This window comes from Ostrinia nubilalis, chromosome 6 (assembly GCF_963855985.1).
Source record: "Ostrinia nubilalis chromosome 6, ilOstNubi1.1, whole genome shotgun sequence".
Classification (NCBI taxonomy): domain Eukaryota; kingdom Metazoa; phylum Arthropoda; class Insecta; order Lepidoptera; family Crambidae; genus Ostrinia; species Ostrinia nubilalis.
In genome coordinates this window covers 14522414-14543628 of record NC_087093.1, presented here as the reverse complement: position 1 = coordinate 14543628, position 21215 = coordinate 14522414, and the positions used below count along the sequence as shown (strand labels likewise).

At 36.3% G+C, this 21215-nt stretch overlaps 1 protein-coding gene across 1 annotated transcript; it reads left to right on the top strand.

The window, feature by feature from the left end:
• Positions 1–5439: 5439 nt before the first annotated feature.
• On the top strand, positions 5440–19765 carry LOC135072673 (O-acyltransferase like protein-like). The gene is made up of 13 exons (XM_063966681.1): positions 5440–5670; positions 6669–6954; positions 7510–7695; positions 13484–13563; positions 13651–13838; positions 14286–14400; positions 14508–14722; positions 15151–15341; positions 17699–17831; positions 18415–18601; positions 18956–19098; positions 19427–19535; positions 19621–19765. Exons 1-13 carry the CDS (start codon positions 5490–5492, stop codon positions 19686–19688), a joined length of 2082 nt encoding a protein of 693 aa, XP_063822751.1. The 5' UTR covers positions 5440–5489; the 3' UTR covers positions 19689–19765.
• The last annotated feature ends 1450 nt before the right edge of the window (positions 19766–21215 follow it).

Sequence of the window (21215 nt, the reverse complement as noted above, 5' to 3'; positions counted from 1 at the left end):
TTCTTAAAGTTTTTGTTTTAATTAAGAGGTAAGTAAGCTTACAAATAAATGTGATAGAAATTGGATAAAAAATTACTACAAAAGTAACAATACACCAAATCTATCATGTCAAGCAATAATTTCATAACAAAATTTTCCAGTGTCCATCGTACAAGTCTCTACATAATTTAGTTTTAGCAACCACAAAGAGATGGCGCTATATCAAATTTTTAGCTTAGTATTTAATAAATTAATAGGTAATTCAACATGAAGAGATTTAAAAAAAAATTTATTGATTGAAATATCTTTTTCATCTAAAAATATACATATACCGGGTGGAAACGATAAGTGATCTCATTCGATTATTTCTAAACTACCTATACAAGATATCGAAAAACTGATTACTAATCCTGAAACTGCTTCACAAGCTCTATCCAACGGTACAATATTAGGTTACAGAAATAACTGGCTTCATCCGAAAATTTAATGTTTTCAGCTTCCATACATTTAGTAAAACCACATAATATTAAAAACTATACAAGATATTCAAGAACTGGTTACTGATCCTGAAAGTGCTTCACGAGCTCTATATTTAGATGAAAAAGATATTAAATTTATCGCGATAGAAGTTCGCGGGCACAGCTAGTTTCTAAAAACTAAAGCTGAGAGTTTGTTTGTTACTATGCAATATGGTTGAGGACTGCTTTAAGGGCAGGAAAAAAAAATGATACCGCGAGTGAAGTACGCACAGCGACATCTAGCTACTAAAGCAAAAACTGCACGTATTTGAACCTCATTGACGAACATAAGCACTTGCCAGTGAACTATTTTGTTTTGTTTGCTGCGGAGAGATGGCGTTGAGTTATTTTAGTCTTGTACACGCTATTCGTAGATGGCGCCACTAGGTGCACTATGTAGAGTTAAAACTTAGGTAATCCCACTATTAGTATTTTGTGTTGTTTTTTTATGCAAATAAAAGTTTTATTTATCTATCTAAGTCATACACCAAGAACTACTTATCAAGTTTATTCGTACTCGTAACACCGACTCCATAGCGCCCCTTATAAAATATGGTGCAGGACAAAGTGGAGGGCACCAGGTCACATGGAAGTTCACGAATGCGATGGACAGACCTGATCAAGACTGCTGTGGGAGGTCCCCTGCACAAGTGCACCTCCAACAGGGAAAGTTAAAGGGGATCATGATGACCCCGTCCCCGTCTCTTAGATCCTCAGAAAACAATGCAATTTTTTTGTATGAAAACCTACCTAATTATTAATTCTACGGAGTCACTGTCAGATCTATCAATAAAAAATGTCGAGTGCTCAAATGTGAGTGTAGTAGAGTTGTGGTAGAGTGCTCAAATGTTTCATTTGAAAAAGATAAAGAAATTATTAATCTTGTCAACGTAATCTAATTTATTTGATAATGTGAAAACGTAATTATTGGCGCATTGGTACTACGCATGCAGAGTATTTTAACTGTATTTTCCTGTTTGAATAACTACATTTTGATATTGGCTGGAAGATCTATTCATATTATATAAGATTAAGGGCTGCGCGAACATTAATACACATTTTTTAAAGAATATTAATGATAATAATGTATTGCACAAAATTACTAATAGTCCCGTTAACCCCTCGTACTAAGTAAGCTACTTGTGATACAAGTTTTTATTATTGACGGGATTGCTATCATGTTCTTACTCAGATATTTCGGCACTGTTGCAAGCGCCATGACCACCACGGAGTGACTAAGGAACTGGCGGGTGAGATGTTATGGGCAGACATTTATCAGTCTACCCTCTTTCGCGTACATTTCGTACAGGTGGGCGGGAATGACGAGGAGCAAAATTGCGATAATGTTATTTTGAGTTTACATGTCAAACTGGAAGAAGATGAACTATTGAAAGGGTTTTGAAGCTTGAATTGAAACCCGTCTTAGTAAAGAAGAGCGTAACACCTGAAGAGCAAGTATATGAGATTTACTACCAGAAATCCACAAGAAGAGATAGTTCCGGTCGTTATACTGTAGAGTTGCCTTTTCGTACAAATATGTCACAAGAGTATGATATGTAGCTGCGATCTGTAGCTGTTCAAAGACTATTGTCTTGTCTTGAGAAACGGTGGAGCAAAAACCCAGAAAGTTTAAAAGGGTTATTCTGAGGTATTGCAAGAGTTTGCTTCATATGGAAGAATTCACGGAGGAGACGAATACAGTTCAGAAAGGGGTGCGGTTGCCACATCAAGCGGTTATTCTAATGGACAGAAGAACTACTAAAACAAGAGTAGTTATTAACGCGTCCGATAGAAGTGCAAACGGACTATCATTGAATGTCACATTGATGGTGGGTTCAACATTACAACTGGAGTTACGGCATACAACTAGGCGATGGCGACTACATCCTCTCTGTCTTGTCCCACATCTTTAAAATATATCAACCGTGAGACAGATAAGTCAAGATTGTAGAAAACGACGTTGACTATCAAAGGATAGTAGTATGAAGAGAAAACGAAGGTGATCAAATTCAAGATTATCGACTGTTAGCTTGAACCTTTGGGACGCCCTGCGATTCATACTTAGCCGCTGTTGACTGTTTCTGATGTTAGTTGTGGTAATCTGCAAGTGCGTAGTTTAACGTCATTGGCAACTGTCAAAGAATGGTTCAACATTTCCGGCGACGTTGGTAGAAAGAATATCTTATAATTGTTTTTTCAGGGGTTCAAAGGAATGGAGGACTAGATCCACAGATTTGAAGCTAGGAGAATTAGGAGATATTGTCATAGTACGAGAGGATAGTTAACTCCCGCGAAATGGTTTTACGGGCGGGGGTAAGATTTCATTCATGACAATCTTACGCTAGTTGTAACATCGCGTTATAAAGATTCTAGTATTCAGCTTCCAGCTTCAAACCTTTGTTCGCTATCGACTACTGATATTTCAGAGAATTAAACTTTTAACTTTCTTTTGGAATACTATTTATTTATGTTTTGTAAATTTTTATTATTATATTATATTGAGAACTCAGCGAAATGTTTGTGACAAAGAAGTTTAAAATTGATTTGTTTCGAACGGTTGAGTACTTTTTGGAGCTGTTCGATGTACTTGGGTTTTGAGATCTAGTGTTGTTTATGGTATTCTTAAGAAATGTAGGTCAGAGTTAAAGATTGCTTTATAATTGTTATTACTTATATAGGAAGGACTAATAAGTCCTTGGTGGGCGGTATGTTTGAGCTAGCGCTTTGAATATGCTTTTAGTGTCAAATGTTAATTTTCTTTGTTGTAAACTAGATGGCACTGTTCTTACTTAGCTCACGATATCAAAGTATTTTTTCCGGCTTATAAGTACTTCAGTCTGATTTTTTAATAAACTGTCTATGCTCTGGAACTGGCTTTAGTTCTTTGCCTAACTCGGCATACCCTCGAATGTACTTACATGGTTACTAACGGAATAATTATTATTATTTTAAACTTTTAAAGCAATATACTCGTACAAGTTTTGTTACCGATACAGTACAACATCATAGCTGCTGTGTCCGGTAATGGTTGGTGCTGATAGAACTAAGATTATTAGAACAAAAAACATACCTAATAGTTAAAAAACTAAAAACACGCTTTTAATTACTGCACTAAAAGGCCAAAAAGAAGTTCCTACGGCCACCTCCTGACTTCATCACTAGGACCCTCAAAAAAGATAAAATATCCAATGAACCCAAACTCGCTGAGTTTCCACCGTTATGTTTAAGAGTTCCTATGGCCACCTTCCAGTCCCATCATCATACCAGCTCGATGGTCATCTAATCTACATAATAATTGCCAAGTTTCATGATGATACAAGAATTAGAAGTGGGTGTAATTCAGATTCTTAGATTCCATTACATAGTTACATACACGACGACCTAATAAAATCGTGTTAAAAAGAAAAGATAGATAAGGGAATGACTGTGTATTTTGGTAGAGTGACAGATAAAAATCAACATAATTTTAATCAAATTGATTTGATTTGATTTGTTGGTTATCGCAGCGCATTATTATGGAAACCTGTTAACGTTGCTTGTGACCTCTTCCGATGACTTTTAGTTTTCAGTTACACTGAACTGGATATAAAAATTATCTGAGTACGTCTGCAAAGGTAAGCTGATTAATGCGTCATGTTGGTTATCTATATGATAATAAATTATTCACTGGTGGCCTGTTTTTATACCACCCAAGACACAAAAGTACGTAATATGCTTAAATACGTAAAATTCTTTATTGCTTTATGTTGGTATACAAAGGTTCTTACCTACGTTGCTACGTTGGAAGCCTTGCTTACCTACGTTGATGGTCATCTTTGGAACACACTCTACGTACATTCTCTACATTTGTTATGATGGCCTATAAATGGAACTTCAATTATCAAATCACAAACGTAAGAAATATTACTTTTTTAGGCTAAATAAAATAACAAATCTGTTTGAATCGGCAACTCGAGAGAAGTTCTCTAATTAGATTAAGTATAGCAAAATGTCACTTTATGCAAAAAGCTGAAGTTGGGGGCGGTCTAAGTCCAGCAGTGAACTTATAAGATTTTCGATAATAAACTTACTTTTTACTCATTTCAGTTAAACTGACCGACAAAGGGCAGCTCTATGAGCTATGTGCCCTTCTTATTCATGTTTTCATAATAAGTATATGTATAAATCAGATTTTCCATCTTCAACTTTATCTCAATAGACGATGTTACCAGAATAATTATAATTCGTAGGTTTTAATTCGATAAAGTTGCTCAATGCTCATGTCTATTGTGAAACCACTTTAAGTTTAGTCTAAAAATCAATCTAAATTGAATTCTAAGGCACCCAGTTATGGATCTGATTACCTTTGTGGCTTTTGATTACAAAAAAAAACAGCGACTAATATAAAGAAAATATATTGGGAAATTCTTACCGCAATCAAACTAAGCTTATTAATAACATCCGCAATTTTTATCACTTAACGAATTGTATTTTATCAAAAGTATGCATATAACAACAGTATTAATATTTAGGTACGTATAAAGCAAATTGCAACAACTTAAAATGTTTGTTTTTTATATAAACATTTCAAGCAAAAGCGCTCCAGACTGATTATTTTATTATTACGAATATAATTTTCAAGAAATATTATTTTTGTTTTACGTGTAAATTCGTTGGAACGACCATTTTTTATCTTAGAACGAAAGATTTTAAATTTTATTATTTATTTGCACTCGTAATCTTTGTATTCACAACTATAACATTGGGAAAGTAGGTATTATTAAGTAATTTATAAAGTTTAGTTTATAATATTATATTAATTAACATTGAGAAAGTATAAAGAAAAATATGCCACAAAAAGCAATAAACTTTATGTTGTGCCACTTTTCAATGAGCTACACCAAAAACTAAGAGCGAAGATAAGCTATTGACGCACCAAGATTGTTTAATTGATTTCATTTATATTAAAAGTAACTATTTTGTTATGAACGGAGTTGGGTTACGGTGGTGAAAATGGTTACAAAAATATTTTTCTTTTTCGTTTTGATGATAAGTCAGAAAGTGAACTCTAGCTTAGTTTGGGATGCAAAGAATCCTGCCATAGATCAGAATTTATTCGAAGAAGTGTTAGATCCAGAATTATGTGACGAGCATGTTAATTTTATTGCACAAGATGCTTTACTGCAATTGCAATGTAAGTAAAAAATAGGTTTCATATCCGGTTTCAGTTATAACGCCAATTTTTTGTGCAAGTTTTTAAATTTTTGTGCTTACAATATTGAGCTTTGTTTAGTAATTACAATTTCTTTTCTTTTTAGTAATTACAATTTCTTTTCTATAATATAGGTTCTAGTCATCACAAAAATCGGCCCACCTACGTTTTACAGGAAAACTCGTTTCTACTGACACAATCATGGTGGTGTCATTTGAAAGCCCAATAAATATCCTTAAAGAAAAACATATTTAATTTCTTAATAAACGATTAACATAAACGCTTTATACAATAAATGTGACTTGAAAAAAGACCTCACTTTGGGCTCACCTCTGGGATCAATTAGACCAATTTTTATGGTTATAAAACCAAATAATGATCTCACGTGTCCTCTTTAACAGATGGATAGCGAATAATCCCAACTTAACAGTTTTATAGCCATAAAAGTTGCCCAAGCGTAACTACCTATTTTTTGGAAAAGTGACTCTGGATTTTTCTACAGACATTTTTGGGGTAAAAACCTTTCCTTTAATCAAATGAAGTTTAGAACTAGGCTTTTAAATGGTGCCAATATTGGTGGGAAGTGGGGATGCCCTGCGTTTGAAAGTGCTTGTCGCGGGAGGGTCGATTTTTGTGATGACCAGTGTAGTTAGAATAGAACTTGTACTTTTAAAAAAGAAAAAAATGGTGAGAGAAGTCACCTTTCTCTAAAATATTATACTTACATTTTGTAGGTATTTTTTTTTTTATTTCTAAGGAGATTTTTTTAGAAGCATGATAATCTTATCTTCTTTTTTTCCTAGACATTAATCAGCTCTGTTTATTTATGATTTATTTTTGAATGGTTACAATCTAATATCATTCATTACTTCTTACTTTTTCTGATAAAAATATTAATTACTTCTGATTTAAATATATTAAACTACCGAGATACAATCCACTTTTTGACTACGTTTTCTAAAATAACTACCATTCTACAGTCATCGATGCAGGAATAAGGATCCCCAGGGGAATTTTACAAGGAAACACATTAGACCTGGGAAACTATCACCAATGTCTTGGCATAAACCGCCAGCTAGAAAATTCAGAACTACAAGGAAAATATTGTTTGATACAAGTGCCTCTTAGTCAGCAAATACCTGAATTGCCTGGATGGACTGATTTAGAAGAATCAGATCTTGCTGAAATTAATGCTAGACTTGAAACAGTGCAGGATTTGAATATTGGTACACAAATAATTGGAGGCATCTTTAGCAATGATTCTAGGTAGGTCCGTGGAAGTAAAATGGTTAAAAAAAATTTATACTGCTCAAAAGTCAGTTGGTGGCTAAGCTCTAGATCTTAGCCATTTATGAGTTGCAGTGGTGGGAACGAGAATTAGTATTAGTAGCCCCATTTAAAAGGGATAATAATGCTGAGTCCTCTCCTTTGATTAAGGCACTGACTCACATTTAATCCTAAAAATAGGTAGCCATTTATATTTATATTATATTTATTAATGCGTGTTCCCGTATTACTAGTAAAGTTAGTAAGTTATGGGTGTAGACAATGTTTTTTGAATAAACTAGTAACATGATAAAACTCATGTCATACTATTTTATTTAATAAGGAATTTGATTTAATAAAATAGGTACATTAATTCTAAAATTATTATGTATGCTTGGAAGACTGCTTTTTATTTTTTCTTGTATTCCATTAGAGCTCGTTCTTTAATTTCAGCCAAATGACCTCCACTGCTGGTCAAAGGCCTCCCCCAAAGATTTCTACAACGACCGGTTCATAGAGTATGTTATAGAAAAAAAATTGCGATTTAATTTTCAGATTAATGCCTGATAGCCCATTATCAGCATTGTCGTTCCGACAAGGTATATGTATACCGAAAACATGCACAACGCGACAAGCAGTATCTTCTTTGCTATTCAATATCTCTTTAGGTTTTGAATTCACTGAAGAATTCTGTCGACTGCCTAACGATAAGCCATGGGTTGCGGCAGATTACATCGCCGTGTGAGTATAATATTGTATTAATTAAATGCTAAGTATTTTATCAGGCTTTAATTCAATTAAGTATCAGTGCTCTGCAAAATGTAATTAATTAGTTTTACTCACATTCATTAAATTACATCACTATTGTAGAAAATAAATTGGGATTGTAAAGAAAGAGATGTTAACTTTATGCGGACATTTTATTGACAGCTTAATCACTTGTCAAACAAATAAAAATATAAAATCATTCGTCCATAGACAAACACAAAAAGAGGTTTTGTACAACCCTCCGAAGAATAAAATAAGAGAAAAAACTAATTCTCCATTTCTAGTTCCAGTGGATAGAGTCGCTGCACCGGTCGCGTCATCACTCCTGTCGCCGTAAGGATTTCCGCAACTCTAGGCCATCCATCAGTACCAGTCATAATCTTTATGACACGGCCTAGTGGCCACAGTGTCCTTTTCTGGCTACTCTCTATCAGCACTATCTCGCCGACCTTAATTTGCCGCTGCACAGCCCTCCGACCGCGATGAATCAGCAATGCCAAATACTCCTTCCGGAAACGACTTCTGAGCTCTATCCTGAGGTTCTGCATACGCTTAGATACTGAGTTGAGGCAATTGGCATCGACCGCATCTATGTCTTCCACTCTTGTACTTGGCAACTCGTGCAGAAACATTGCTGGTGTTAGCGTACTAACCATGTCATTCTGGCCCGTGTAGGTTAGCGGTCGCTCGTTGACAACTGCTTCTACGTCACATAAAATTGTATACAGCTCAATATAGTTTAAGCGAGCTTTACCTAGTACGCGCCGCAACAAGTCTTTGATAACTCTGAACAGTCTCTCAAACCAACCGCCCCACCATGCTGCCGTAGGAGGATTGAATATCCATCTTATCTGTTTTACCGCCGTCTCGGCTTCAATATCTTTCCAATTCAACTTCTTGAATAAATTTTGGGTACCAGTGAAATTCGAACCGTTATCAGAATATATAGTGTGAACACGACCACGTCGTGCAATAAACCGCCGTAATGCACTAAGAAAGGCGCTAGTGCTTAATGAGTCTACCAACTCCAGATGCACAGCGCGAAACACGGCACACGTGAATAGAACAATATACACTTTATCCCCTGACTTTAAATACAGTGGACCCGCCAGATCTACTCCTGTTGTTTCAAACACAGCTGACGTTTCCTTTACCCTGTTTAATGGCAATGGTACACTTGGAGTTTCAAAATGTTTCACTGAAAATCGTCTACAAATGGTACATCTTGTTACAACTTTTCTGCATAACCTTCGGATGCCACAAATCCATACTTTACGCCGTAAGCTGGTAATCATAATCTGGACACCTGCATGACATAGCTGCTCATGGCGTTCGCGCACATATTTTTCCACTATGTCATGTTTGCTGGGTAACAATATTGGCTTTTTGAAGTAAGTGTCTCCATCACTCGCGCAACTCCTTTGTCATCTAGTGAACACTGGATATTGCTATCTGCCACTAGTTTTCCTTTGTAAGACTCTTGTTGAATGATCTCAAACAACTTCATTTCTGCTCGATTGTACTCGCTAAAATTCACATGTTTATTCAAGCACCTTTTATTTCTATTTCTGCAATTTTCAATAAATCGTATCACAAATGCTAAAACTCTAACGATACGCGAGTACTTGCTGATTTTAGAAAATATATCCGTAAAGTTTGGTATATCCGTATTAACATTTACGGTTGTTTCCTGAACACTATTTTCTTCACTCGTTGCGACATTTTCAACAATCGAAGTGTCAGGCCATGTTTCTTCACTTTGTTTTAACCATGACGGCCCGTTCCACCATTCCGATTGTACTAACTCTTTGGGACAGCAACCACGAGAAACAAAATCTGCTGGATTAAGTGAACCTGGAATATGTCGCCAGTCAGCTATTCTTGTGCATCTCTTTATCTCGTCGACTCTATTCTTGACGAACCTGTCCCATTGTGAATCTTTTTTTATCCACGTTAGTACAACACTCGAATCGGTCCAATAATATAAATCACAATCGATCCTCAGAGCGTCTTGAACTAGCCTACTCAACCTGGTGCCGATGACCGCCGCTAATAATTCCAAACGCGGTATTGTGACTTGTTGTTTGCTAGGTGCAACTCTTGCTTTTGCTAGTACCAAGCTCACGTTCACGACGTCATCCTTTTCAGTTCGCATAAAAATGCAAGTTGCATATGCGTTCATGCTTGCATCGCAAAATATATGCAAACTTCTTTTGCCGTCCATTAGACGCAGACTAGATAAACGTCTCGGGATTTTGACGTTATTTAACTCACCTACTTCTTTTTGCCAATTTTCAAACTCTGTGGTCAAACTTTCCGGTAGCTCATCATCCCAATCATGACGTTTGTGGGTTAGCCACGCTCGTTGTAATATGAGCTTCGGGATCAAAGTCGTGGGTGCCATAAATCCTATTGGATCAAAAACCCGATGCGCGATAGACAATAGACTGCGTTTAGTAATATTCCCTTGTTTCATTGTATTCAAACTTTCTACTTTACAGGTTAACACGTCGTCTTTTGTATTCCAGTTTAATCCCAATACAGATACCTCTTCATAATCTGGAACTGATTCTGAATTTGGTGCAGTTACCCACCCCCTCAAATCAAACTTTCCCATGGCCATAATTTCACGAGCTTCTGAAACAAACTTAGGCACTTCTTCTTCCTCTAAACTAGTTACACAATTATCTGTGTAAAAAGAGTACAATAACCTCTCAGCTGTCTCCTTCCATGGTCCATTGTAATTCTCCAGGTGGTGTTTTATTGTTCCCGCTAATAAGAAAGGGCTGCATGTTAGCCCAAATACAACTCTACAGTGTCTGTATGTAATGATCTCTTTCAATTCCGAGTCTTTCCACCACAGAAACTTCAAATATGTCCTGTCACTCTCCTTCAAAGATATTTGTAAAAATGCTTTCGCAATATCTGCAGAAATACCGACAGCGTTCATTCTAAAACGTGTCAATAACGTTGGTATCAGCTCAATCAAATTAACTCCCTTCTCTAGACAAGCGTTCAATGAGTATTTATTTTTACCTTTTGCTGAAGCATCGAATACAGGTCTTGTTTTGGTAGTAAGGCTTGACTCCTTTATAACGGCATGATGTGCTAAATAATGTCCCTGTCCGTCGTCTGGTTCAACCTCTTCAATAATACCTAATTTCAGCCATTCTTGAAACGCGTTGTCGTAATCCGTAATTTTGCCGATAGCTTTTAATCTTTTCGTTGTAGAAAATAGTCGCTTCTCTGCTAAATCTCTATTTGATGACAGTATAGTTCGATCATGCTTCCATGGTAAAGTAGTCTCATATCTTCCTTCGCTGTTAATAATCTGTTCCGTCTCTAGGCTTGTCAAGTATACCGATTGCCTCTAAATTCCATAGATCGGCAATGTCTAGTTCCGCTTTCGAAAACAACGTACACACCCGTGGGTCCTTCTGGCCATCTACTTTGCCTTGCAAAGTCCACCCAAGTTTTGTCTTTATGGCTACTAACCCATCTGTAACATTCAAAAACGTTCCGGTCATAATGTAATTAGCATAATCTGCCCCAATTAATAAATGTATGTCTTTGCATCTTTCGATGTCCCCCAAGGTAATGTTCAACTGTTTTACTTGCGCACTCAACTCACGACTGGCTGCTGGTATCGTTCCGCATATTTTCTTTTCAGTCAGTGTGGTCATGTTGAGCTTAAAAGATTTATCTACATTTTCTACAATGATCTCATATAATTTATGTTTCTGTGATTGTCTTTCTGCTCCTCCAAATAACTGATGTATTAAAGACTGCTCACCGACTGGTTTCACTCCTAGCTTTGTGGCCAAATCATCTGTTATATAAGATCGCTGAGCACCCGTATCAATAAGAGCTCGAACGGTTATTCTATTCGAATCCTTGTCCAAGACATTCACTGCAAGGGTCTGTAACAAAGTGACAGTATTAACTTGTGACGACGACATCGCTGCACTAATGTCTTTTGGTTGTTCCTCAGCTTTCGCGGCACGGTTTATATCAGGACACATTATAGTCGTATGTCGCCTTGCACAAATAAGACATTTCATATAATATCTACATACTTTAGCATGATGTCCGATACGCAGGCAAATCATACAACCTCTCTTCTTCTTAATTACTTCTTTCTTGTCGTCGTAACTCATCTTAGCAAGCTTGAAACACTCGAAGCTGGAGTGGGTTGATTTATCACACCATATACACCCTACCATACGATTCGAATCTTTACTGGTACCCGCTACTAAACAAGAAGCTGTTGGTTCCTTGTTGTATTGCGCTGAATCTATATTGAAAGACGTTTTCGCTACCGCAATGCGCTCATTACTCTCAACTTCCTTTTGCAAAAATTGTAGTAAATTGGAAAGTTGTTTACCTGTGTCATCGCTTTTGTTGTCTCCAGCTTGATACCTTTCGTAAGCTTTGAGTATATCCGTAGGCAGCGCAGACTCCACTAGAGGCAGCAGCATGGCGGCGTACTTGTCCGATGTTACTTGTAGCGACTCCAGAGCTCGCAGATAAGTTGTCAACTTGTCGTAGAGGTTGGTCAGCGGAAGAGGCTGTTTTACCTGTGATAAAGTCAAATTTAGTAAATCTCTCACGTACACATCAATCAGCAGATTATCTCGCGCAAACCTCTCTTTCAATTGCGACACCGCTTTGTCATAATTCTCGGCGGCTGGTGGGAAACTTTCCACAAGACTTCTGGCCGACGAATTCTCTTCCATGCATTGGATAAGGTATTGAAACTTGTCATACTTATCTATTAGCGGGTCTTCGTCGACTTTTTTGAATTGGCCCCAGAAGCCAATCCAGCTCCTTACGTTTCCGTCGAATTTTCTGAGTTCCAATTTGGGCAAGTTAAAGTTTCGCTTATAACCAGCACTCTCGCAGCTGCATCCGTCAAGTGATTTATATGCCCGTAAACTCTGTGAATCGGCCACATCGTGTGACACTAAACGGTCAACCTTTCTCTTTAAAGCGGTCCATTTCATTCTATAGTTATCCGCCTGGTCCATCTCATCATCAATCTCTTTTTCATCGCCGCTATCCACAAGGTATTTATATATCTGTACGTCATGGTCGAATAGCTCTTGAACTCGTGGTTCCAATGTATCTATTGCCGCAGCTATGGAATCCACGTCGGGCTCACTCGTTTCCAACATACGATTGATATCATTTGTCCTCCTTGTAAATAATTTGCGCAACCGTGTGCGCTCCTTTTTTACGGCTTCTAAATTCATTTTTACTTCACAGGGTCGCCAGATGTAGAAAATAAATTGGGATTGTAAAGAAAGAGATGTTAACTTTATGCGGACATTTTATTGACAGCTTAATCACTTGTCAAACAAATAAAAATATAAAATCATTCGTCCATAGACAAACACAAAAAGAGGTTTTGTACAACTATCATTTTGGAATCTTAACTACGCTTTTTTAGCCGTGCCCGTAACTGAAGATAGATTTTTATTTGTAAATAATTATTAACAACTAGCTTTTGTCCGCGGCTTCACAAATTTAGTCTGTCACAGATCGTCATAAATTAAGCTTATATGTTATTCTGGGTTATAAACAATAATATTGTAAAGTTTTATCAAAATCCGTTCAGTAGTTTTTGCGTGGAAGTGTAACAAACATCCAGACATCCAGACATCCAGACATCCAGACATCCAGACATCCAGACATCCAGACATCCAAACTTTCGCATCTATAATATTATTAGGATTAAAAATCTATTCCTTAAACCTTTCAGAATTTTGTTGTCCCTAATTGGAGTATTAAGCCTTTTCTGTACTGTTTATGATGTAATTGATCGGTTTGTTTACAAAAATGGTAAGTATATATTATTTTATTTAACATTTTACATGAAATGTATGAAATTAAATAATAAGGTCATATAAGTACGTTTTTGTTTTTCAGAAAATCCCAAAACGATATTCAGAACATTCTCAATCTACACTAACGGTCAACGGGTAATGAATTTTGCATCTGGACCTGATGCTCTACATTGCATTGATGGAATAAGGGCATTAGCCATGGTTTGGGTCCTGATTGGTCACACGTTTACTTCAGAGAGCCACTGGGCTAATCCTATTGAAGGATTTCAGGTTTGTACCGAAAAAAGTAAAATTAATTCACCACTTTTTTATGCAAGACAAGGCAGGTAATTGACCGCAATCGCACCTGTGGGCTGAGTATGTATGAAAATTTTAGTTTTTGAACGTTTCCCGCTAGGAGCGCTGTACAATCCGTCATTTACATTTAATGTCATTTTTTGACGCGCTCACTAGTGAGCGCGTTTGATGTAACTCACACTAGGCCCTCTGATGTTAAGTGGGATGCAGTCTAGAATGATACATAAAAAATCTGCCCTTTAAGTAACTATTCACTCTCGCCTTACAAAGCCCGGATTATGATGTTCAGTTTTAATTTTTTTTTGTTTTAGTGCAAAAGAAAGTTGTCTCTTTTTTCGTAAACTGAATTGAATTAATATGCACCCCTGTTTGTTGTGATGAAATAGTCTAACTGGCGATCGCAATCACTTTATATTTCAGTGGGCTGGGTCACTAGAAGCCTTGTGGGTGACCTCTGCACATATTACTGTGGATACCTTTTTTATGTTGAGTGGTTTGCTGGTAGTTTATACCACAGCTGGCAAGCTTAGTGGAAGTAAGTATACCATGACTATGACAATGTCAATATTAACATGGTTTTGATGGTACTTTAAGCACCTAATAAATTGAGAAACTGGCATACAAAAAAGTATTTTTTTCCAGAAAAGCTCCTTCAGAATCTTCACCTTTTCTACTTGAACCGTCTTCTACGGATGTTTCCTGTGCTAGCCACTGGTGTTCTTCTAGAAGCTTCTTTATTCAACCGGGTGTCAGATGGGCCAGACTGGAGCACGGTGTCAGTTCTCGTAGGCCGATGCAGAGCTTTCTGGTGGTCCACTTTACTGCATATGCAAAACTTCATGAACCCTGGGAGAACGGTAATAATAAATGAACACCTGCGTTTTACTGATATTAATATTATCTACTGCTTACTTATATTATCTTATAGCGTTTTCGGAAATAATTCCATCACGAAATTTTTTATGTAAGGATATTTTTTGTTATCTTATTAGTTAAACATCCACGATTTCACTCACGCAAAATCTGAAAATATCTCAGAGTTCAAATTCAGCGTGCGAATAAGTGCCTCAGAACTGTCAAATACTCAAATAGTTGCAAAAAACGGTGCCGTTTGACGTGACGGCGACGGCATCAAGCATCTCTTTTTATCACACAGTGTTGCTGCTAGTGACATCGCGCTCGCTCAGTTCATTGTTGCTGAATTCCGCTAAATATAATAATAAATTAACTCTATGATCAAGGCTCAATTAAATTTTCTATTTATATGTATTTCTGTGTGTTACAGTGCTTGGGCCAAACGTGGTACCTCGCTGTCGACGTACAGCTGCACATTCTGTCACCACTGGTACTATTCTGGGTGCTGAGTGGATCAAAAAACATCGCATGGACAGCTTTGACTGCAGCCTTTGTTTTACAACTGTCGGCTGCAACAACTTACAACTTTATAATGGAATTCCCTTCAAGTTTTTTTGCGAGGTAAGTAAATATAGCTAATTTTTCCCAATAATCCACAAAAACAGTAATTTTATATTAGATAGAAAAGTTTATGAATATGCTTCCCTTTAGTATCTTGAACTAAGTACTAACTTAGAGCTTGTTCAGATACGCGTTTCGAATCGCACAATTTTGAGATACTTGAGGTTCATACATTCTGTCATTGAGGTGCGGCCGCGCGCGTATTTGTGTATGATAGTGCTGGATACTGCGGGTTTTGTGATTAAAACACAATCTTCTGATAACACACTTGTGTATTCCTGGGAGCCGAGACGAGAGAGAGCGCTCTATGCAAGTGACGTCATATAATAGGAACTAGCTCAAAGTATGGGTGGAATCTTGCAAGCTGATAGATCCACTCCCAGACAACCGATTGAGCTGAAATTTCGCATGCACGGATGACCATGCTATATTATGATAACAAGGAGCTGAGCTGATGATGGAGCTGGAAGGTGGCCATAGGTACTCCGGAATAAAACAACTTAACTCCATCGAATTTGGGCTCGTTCATTTAGTATTCGAATCCTTCATCCATTTTTAATTAATTACCACACATAACATACACAAAAACAGAATACAAAATTTAATTCATTTAGATATACAGGGTGTTTGGCGCATCGTGTGCCAAAATGATTTGGCAGATAGAATGGGTCATTTCCTATATTTTCAGCCCCCATAACACGTTCCATGCCGGGCGGCTACTTTTATATTAATTTTTTTAGTAATTTCACCAAAATACCCAAATCGCATCATTTAATTTCGATTTAAAAAAAGACTACTAGGCGTAGCTTCAAAGTAAATATTTTGTTTTGACGTGCATTGATGTAGGGTTGCATCAAATCTAAATTTACTGGCAAATATCATCTAGTTTTTTTTTAATTCAGTTTTGAAGTTTTTCTAAAAGTTAAAAATGGACTGAACATTTAAGTTTACATGGCTATAAAAAAATAAATAAAAGAGATAGCGATCTTCGGATTTTATCAAAACTTCTCTAGTCTATCCCCATTTAAACGGTATACTAATCTTGTTTAAATAATAACAATAACTTCACAAATTCCTTAAATTAGTGCATTGACTCTACTCGGACTGATTTGCGAAATTTGTGTTTATAGCCCCTTTTGTGTGAATAGCACGTTATTAAACACCTAACAGGTAAAAAATATTTATCTTATGCAATGTAAAAACCTTTTCCCTATCGTTTTTCAATGTGGATTTCTTGAATTTAAGGACGAAAATAATTATTTTGATCTTTTATTAATTATTACAAATTTTGTTCAAAATATCCGCCTCGGCAACGTATACACTCACGACATCTTCTTCTAATTTCGACTGTTGTCGTATGCAGCCACATTTCTCTTTTTATTACTACAAAGGCGTTTTCTATTCGTTGTTGTAGTTCTTCTATTGTTTGAATCCGTTACGTACACCAGTTCTTTAGCTCGTCCCCAGACGTAAAAATCTAACGGAATTAGGTCTGGGGAACGTGCAGGCCACTGTATAGGGCCATCTCTTCCAATCCACGAGTAGAAAACGCCTTTGTAGTAATAAAAAGAGAAATGTGGCTGCATACGACAACAGTTAAAATTAGAAGAAGATGTCGTGAGTGTATACGTTGCCGAGACGGTCATTTTGAACAAAATTTGTAATAATTAATAAACGATCAAAATAATTATTTCCGTCTTTAATTTCAAGAAATCCACATTGAAAAACGATAGGGTAAAGGTTTTTACATTGCATAAGATAAATAATTTTTACCTGTTAGGTGTTTAATAACGTGCTATTCACACAAAAGGGGCTATAAACACAAATTTCGCAAATCAGTCCGAGTAGAGTCAATGCACTAATTTAAGGAATTTGTGAAGTTATTGTTATTATTTAAACAAGATTAGTATACCGTTTAAATGGGGATAGACTAGAGAAGTTTTGATAAAATCCGAAGATCGCTATCTCTTTTATTTATTTTTTTATAGCCATGTAAACTTAAATGTTCAGTCCATTTTTAACTTTTAGGAAAACTTCAAAGCTGAATTAAAAAAACCTGGATGATATTTGCCAGTAAATTTAGATTTGATGCAACCCTACATCAATGCACGTCAAAACAAAATATTTACTTTGAGGCTACGCCTAGTAGTTTTTTTTTAAATCGAAATTAAATGATGCGATTTGGGTATTTTGGTGAAATTACTAAAAAAATTAATATAAAAGTAGCCGCCTGACATGGAACGTGTTATGGGGGCTGAAAATATAGGAAATGACCCATTCTATCTGCCAAATCATTTTGGCACACGATGCGCCAAACACCCTGTATAATAATTAGGATATCTTCTATCTTGTTTCAGTCCTACCGACGACACGAACTACTTGTACAACTATTACGTTAACACGTTGGCTCGAGCTTCGCCGTTTATGGTAGGAATGATCATCGGGTATGTGCTTGCTTCTTATAGGGGCACAAAAGCCCGGCTATCAAAGGTAAGGCTAAATTTTTGACTACGAAAGTACTGATAATATCAGCACACTAATACAGATTCTAATAAAGGTTCGCATGCTTAGTGCTTACCTATGTATCCAAGTGTCCACGGTGCATATTTTCTTTAAGGTTACACCTTTACTACCTTTGTTTGTCTTCTGTTATCCACACTGATAGGAAGTTGATCCTAAAACTTCGAACTCCTCGTTCTTCTGATGAATTTCGTTGCGGGTCCAATGGTAGTTTAATTTTCCCTTAAGACGACGAACTTGCCCGTGGGGAAAGTTTTTAGATGTCAGAACTGTAGGTACTGGTTACACAGAAGTATAACAATGGGAACAATAATAAGAAAGTGATGTGGAAATATTTTATAAGTATAACTAGATAAAATATTTTTTCTGCGATTTGTTGTACGTACTATATTATTATTAGGGGAGGCCTGTGTTCAGCAGTGGACGTCCTATGGATGAAATGATAATGATGATAATGATTTGACTATGGCACATTGGTATAGTGGTAGGGGACGAAAATGACGAACATTTTGTAATCATAGGTATACCTAACAGTCAGTAACTCATATTTCAGACTGTAGTAATGCTCAACTGGGCATGGGCCACGGCACTGTTTTGTTTCGTCATATACAGCTCGTACCCCGTCATGCAACCTTCGTGGTCCAACCAGTTTCTGGATAGCATGTACAACTCTTTCATCAGACCCGCCTGGGCTTTGGCGTTGGGCTGGCTGGTCTTCGCATGCGCACATGGATATGCAGGTAATGATTTGACAAAGATGTTGAAGAAGATCTGGGTAGACAAATAGCACAGCCCCATAGTTGCAACAATTCCTCAAGATAACCGAGATCCTGTAGTATAATTTAGCACCTATTGCTACGTCTATGCTACGACTACGATGCTCCCTAGTGCTACGGCGTCTATGCTACGATTACGTTGTTCCCTTTTGCTACGACTACGTTGCTGTATAAAAAAAAGTTGTATTGAAAACTATACTCGATGGTTTTTGCATTAAAAAGTAAAGATTCTACTGACGACGAAGTAACTATTTGTCGCTAATAGTGCTAAGCAACACATAAATCTGTTCTGTCTCACTACTTTATGTTTTCTTTCAGGACCAATCAACTGGCTACTATCACTGCATGTGTGGAAACTACCAGCTCGTCTCTCATACGCCATGTACATCCTTCACTACGGCTTGATGTTCCTCGTCAACGGCAGTGCGACGACACCACAGTTCTTCTCTGTAAATGGACTTGTAAGTTTTGATTTTAGAGTGCACTTTATTTAGGTAATAAGTGATATTTTAGCTGAGTCAAAAATATATTAATCAATATTTTATCAAGGAATAAGGTCCGTATGTCATAAATATTATAATCGGAGCATTTTTTGGCCTAGTCGAAAAATTGCGTGTAGAAATTGATGTCTTACCTCAAGAAGATGTAATTTTGTAGAGCTTACGTCAAAACTCATACTTTAGTGAAACGGTGGCGTACACAGAGTATTAAACAAGCTTAGATGTAATTATTGAGACCTGATTATCACATTTTAATTCTATGTTATGCTAATAATTATTTGTTTTTCAGATGTTCAAATTCTTGGCTCATCTTGGATTAACTTTGATCGTTTCGTTCGTCGTTGTACTATTCATAGATGCACCGTGCTCAGTATTGTTCAAGAAAATACTTGGTGGAGGTAACCTTTTTTCATTAATTAATTTATACCGCTATTTTAGGACAAGTGAACTTATTTATAATGGCATCCTTTCGTTTATTTTCAGTTCCTAAAAAGCAGCAAAAGCCAGAGGCAGAGATTGAGATCCAGAAAGAGAATAATAAAGAAGTGTAAAGTGTAAAGATACCTACTTAATTTTTATCCAATTTTTGAGACAAGCTCGAAGAATAAATCTGATTATTCTATTACTAGTTATCTTCTTTTACATAATTATAAACATGTAACCCGTTTGCAAGATGCTATACATTAATTATTTGCTCTGTCGTGAAAGGTCTTCGAGAATTTAACGAGCAACAAAAATAACAAAATTATATCTACTAATAGTTTAGATCAATCTACTTTATTTACAACTTAGTAATAAGATCTGTGATTGAAAGTGAGATTATTTAATATGTTTTACGTATTATCAATAAAAGTCTGCAATTAATCAAACCCTACTTATTTCACGAAAACATTCGGACTTGTTTTATATTTAAAATAATTTAAAACATACCTACTTCCGAAATCATAAAAACCTTAAACTTTTTTGAAAATCTCACTGGATGCAAAAAGCTGAAGTTGGGGACGGTCTAAGACCAGCGACAGTACCATACTACTGTTATAATTATAAGATTGATGACACAAATACCTACCTACTTAATTCAGAATTAATTTATTTTTTTGTTAATAAACTTACTTCTTATTAGATTAACAAAACGAAATTAACTTTCGCGTTCCACGGCTTGACGTGTCTGCTTGTGACCACGGCTGCAGCATAGCAGGCGAAACGTCAAGCTGTGAGTACATATTTAAATTCATGTAAAAAATGGTGCCTTGAGACCCGCGTTTCTCTATTTTATTTGAAACTTACTTCTTACTCGTTTCAGTCAAACTGACGGACAAAGGGCAGTTCTACGAGCTATGCGCCCTTCTTACTCGTGTTTTCATAATGGGCTTTCACCAGCTTTTCCATCTTCTACTCGTACTTTATCAATAGACGATGTTTCCAAAATAATTATAAGTAATTCATTCGATAAAGTTGCTCATGTCTATCGTGAAACCACTGTAGGTTTAGTCTAACAATCAATGTAAATTGAATTCTCAGGCACCTAGTTATGGATCTGATTACCTTTGTGGCCTTTGATTACCAAAAAAACAGAGACCAATATAAAGAAAATATATTGGGAAATTCTTACCGCAATCAAACTAGGTAAGCTTATTTATTAGCATCCGCAATTTTTATCATTTTACGAATTAATCAATTTATCAAAAGTAAGCATATAGCAACAGTATAATATTTAGGTAACTACGTATAAAGCGAATTGGAACAACTTAAAATTTTAGTGTTTGCGCGCTTTTGGAGCGCTCCAGACTGATTATTTTATTATTACGAATATAATTTTCAAGAAATATTATTTTTGTTTTTACGAATAGATTCGTTGGAACGACCATTTTATCTTGGAACGAAAGATTTTAAATTTTATTATCTATACTTATAATAAATCTGTAGAGAGATCAATTCTGTACATGAAATATATTTTCAAAATAACTATCAGGGGGTGATTAGTGATCGATACTGATGCCAAAAATGCAATCAGTAAAATTTTTGCTTGTCTGTATGTCTGTCTGTCTGTCCGTCTGTATGTTCCTTATAGAAACAAA

Coding starts and splice junctions, on each gene's coding strand:
- LOC135072673 (XM_063966681.1), top strand. CDS start 5,490: ATGGTTACAAAAATATTTTTCTTTTTCGTTTTGATGATAAGTCAGAAA. Junction 14,401..14,507: donor AGCTGGCAAGCTTAGTGGAA/GTAAGTATACCA, acceptor ATTTTTTTCCAG/AAAAGCTCCTTCAGAATCTT. Junction 18,602..18,955: donor ATGCGCACATGGATATGCAG/GTAATGATTTGA, acceptor GTTTTCTTTCAG/GACCAATCAACTGGCTACTA.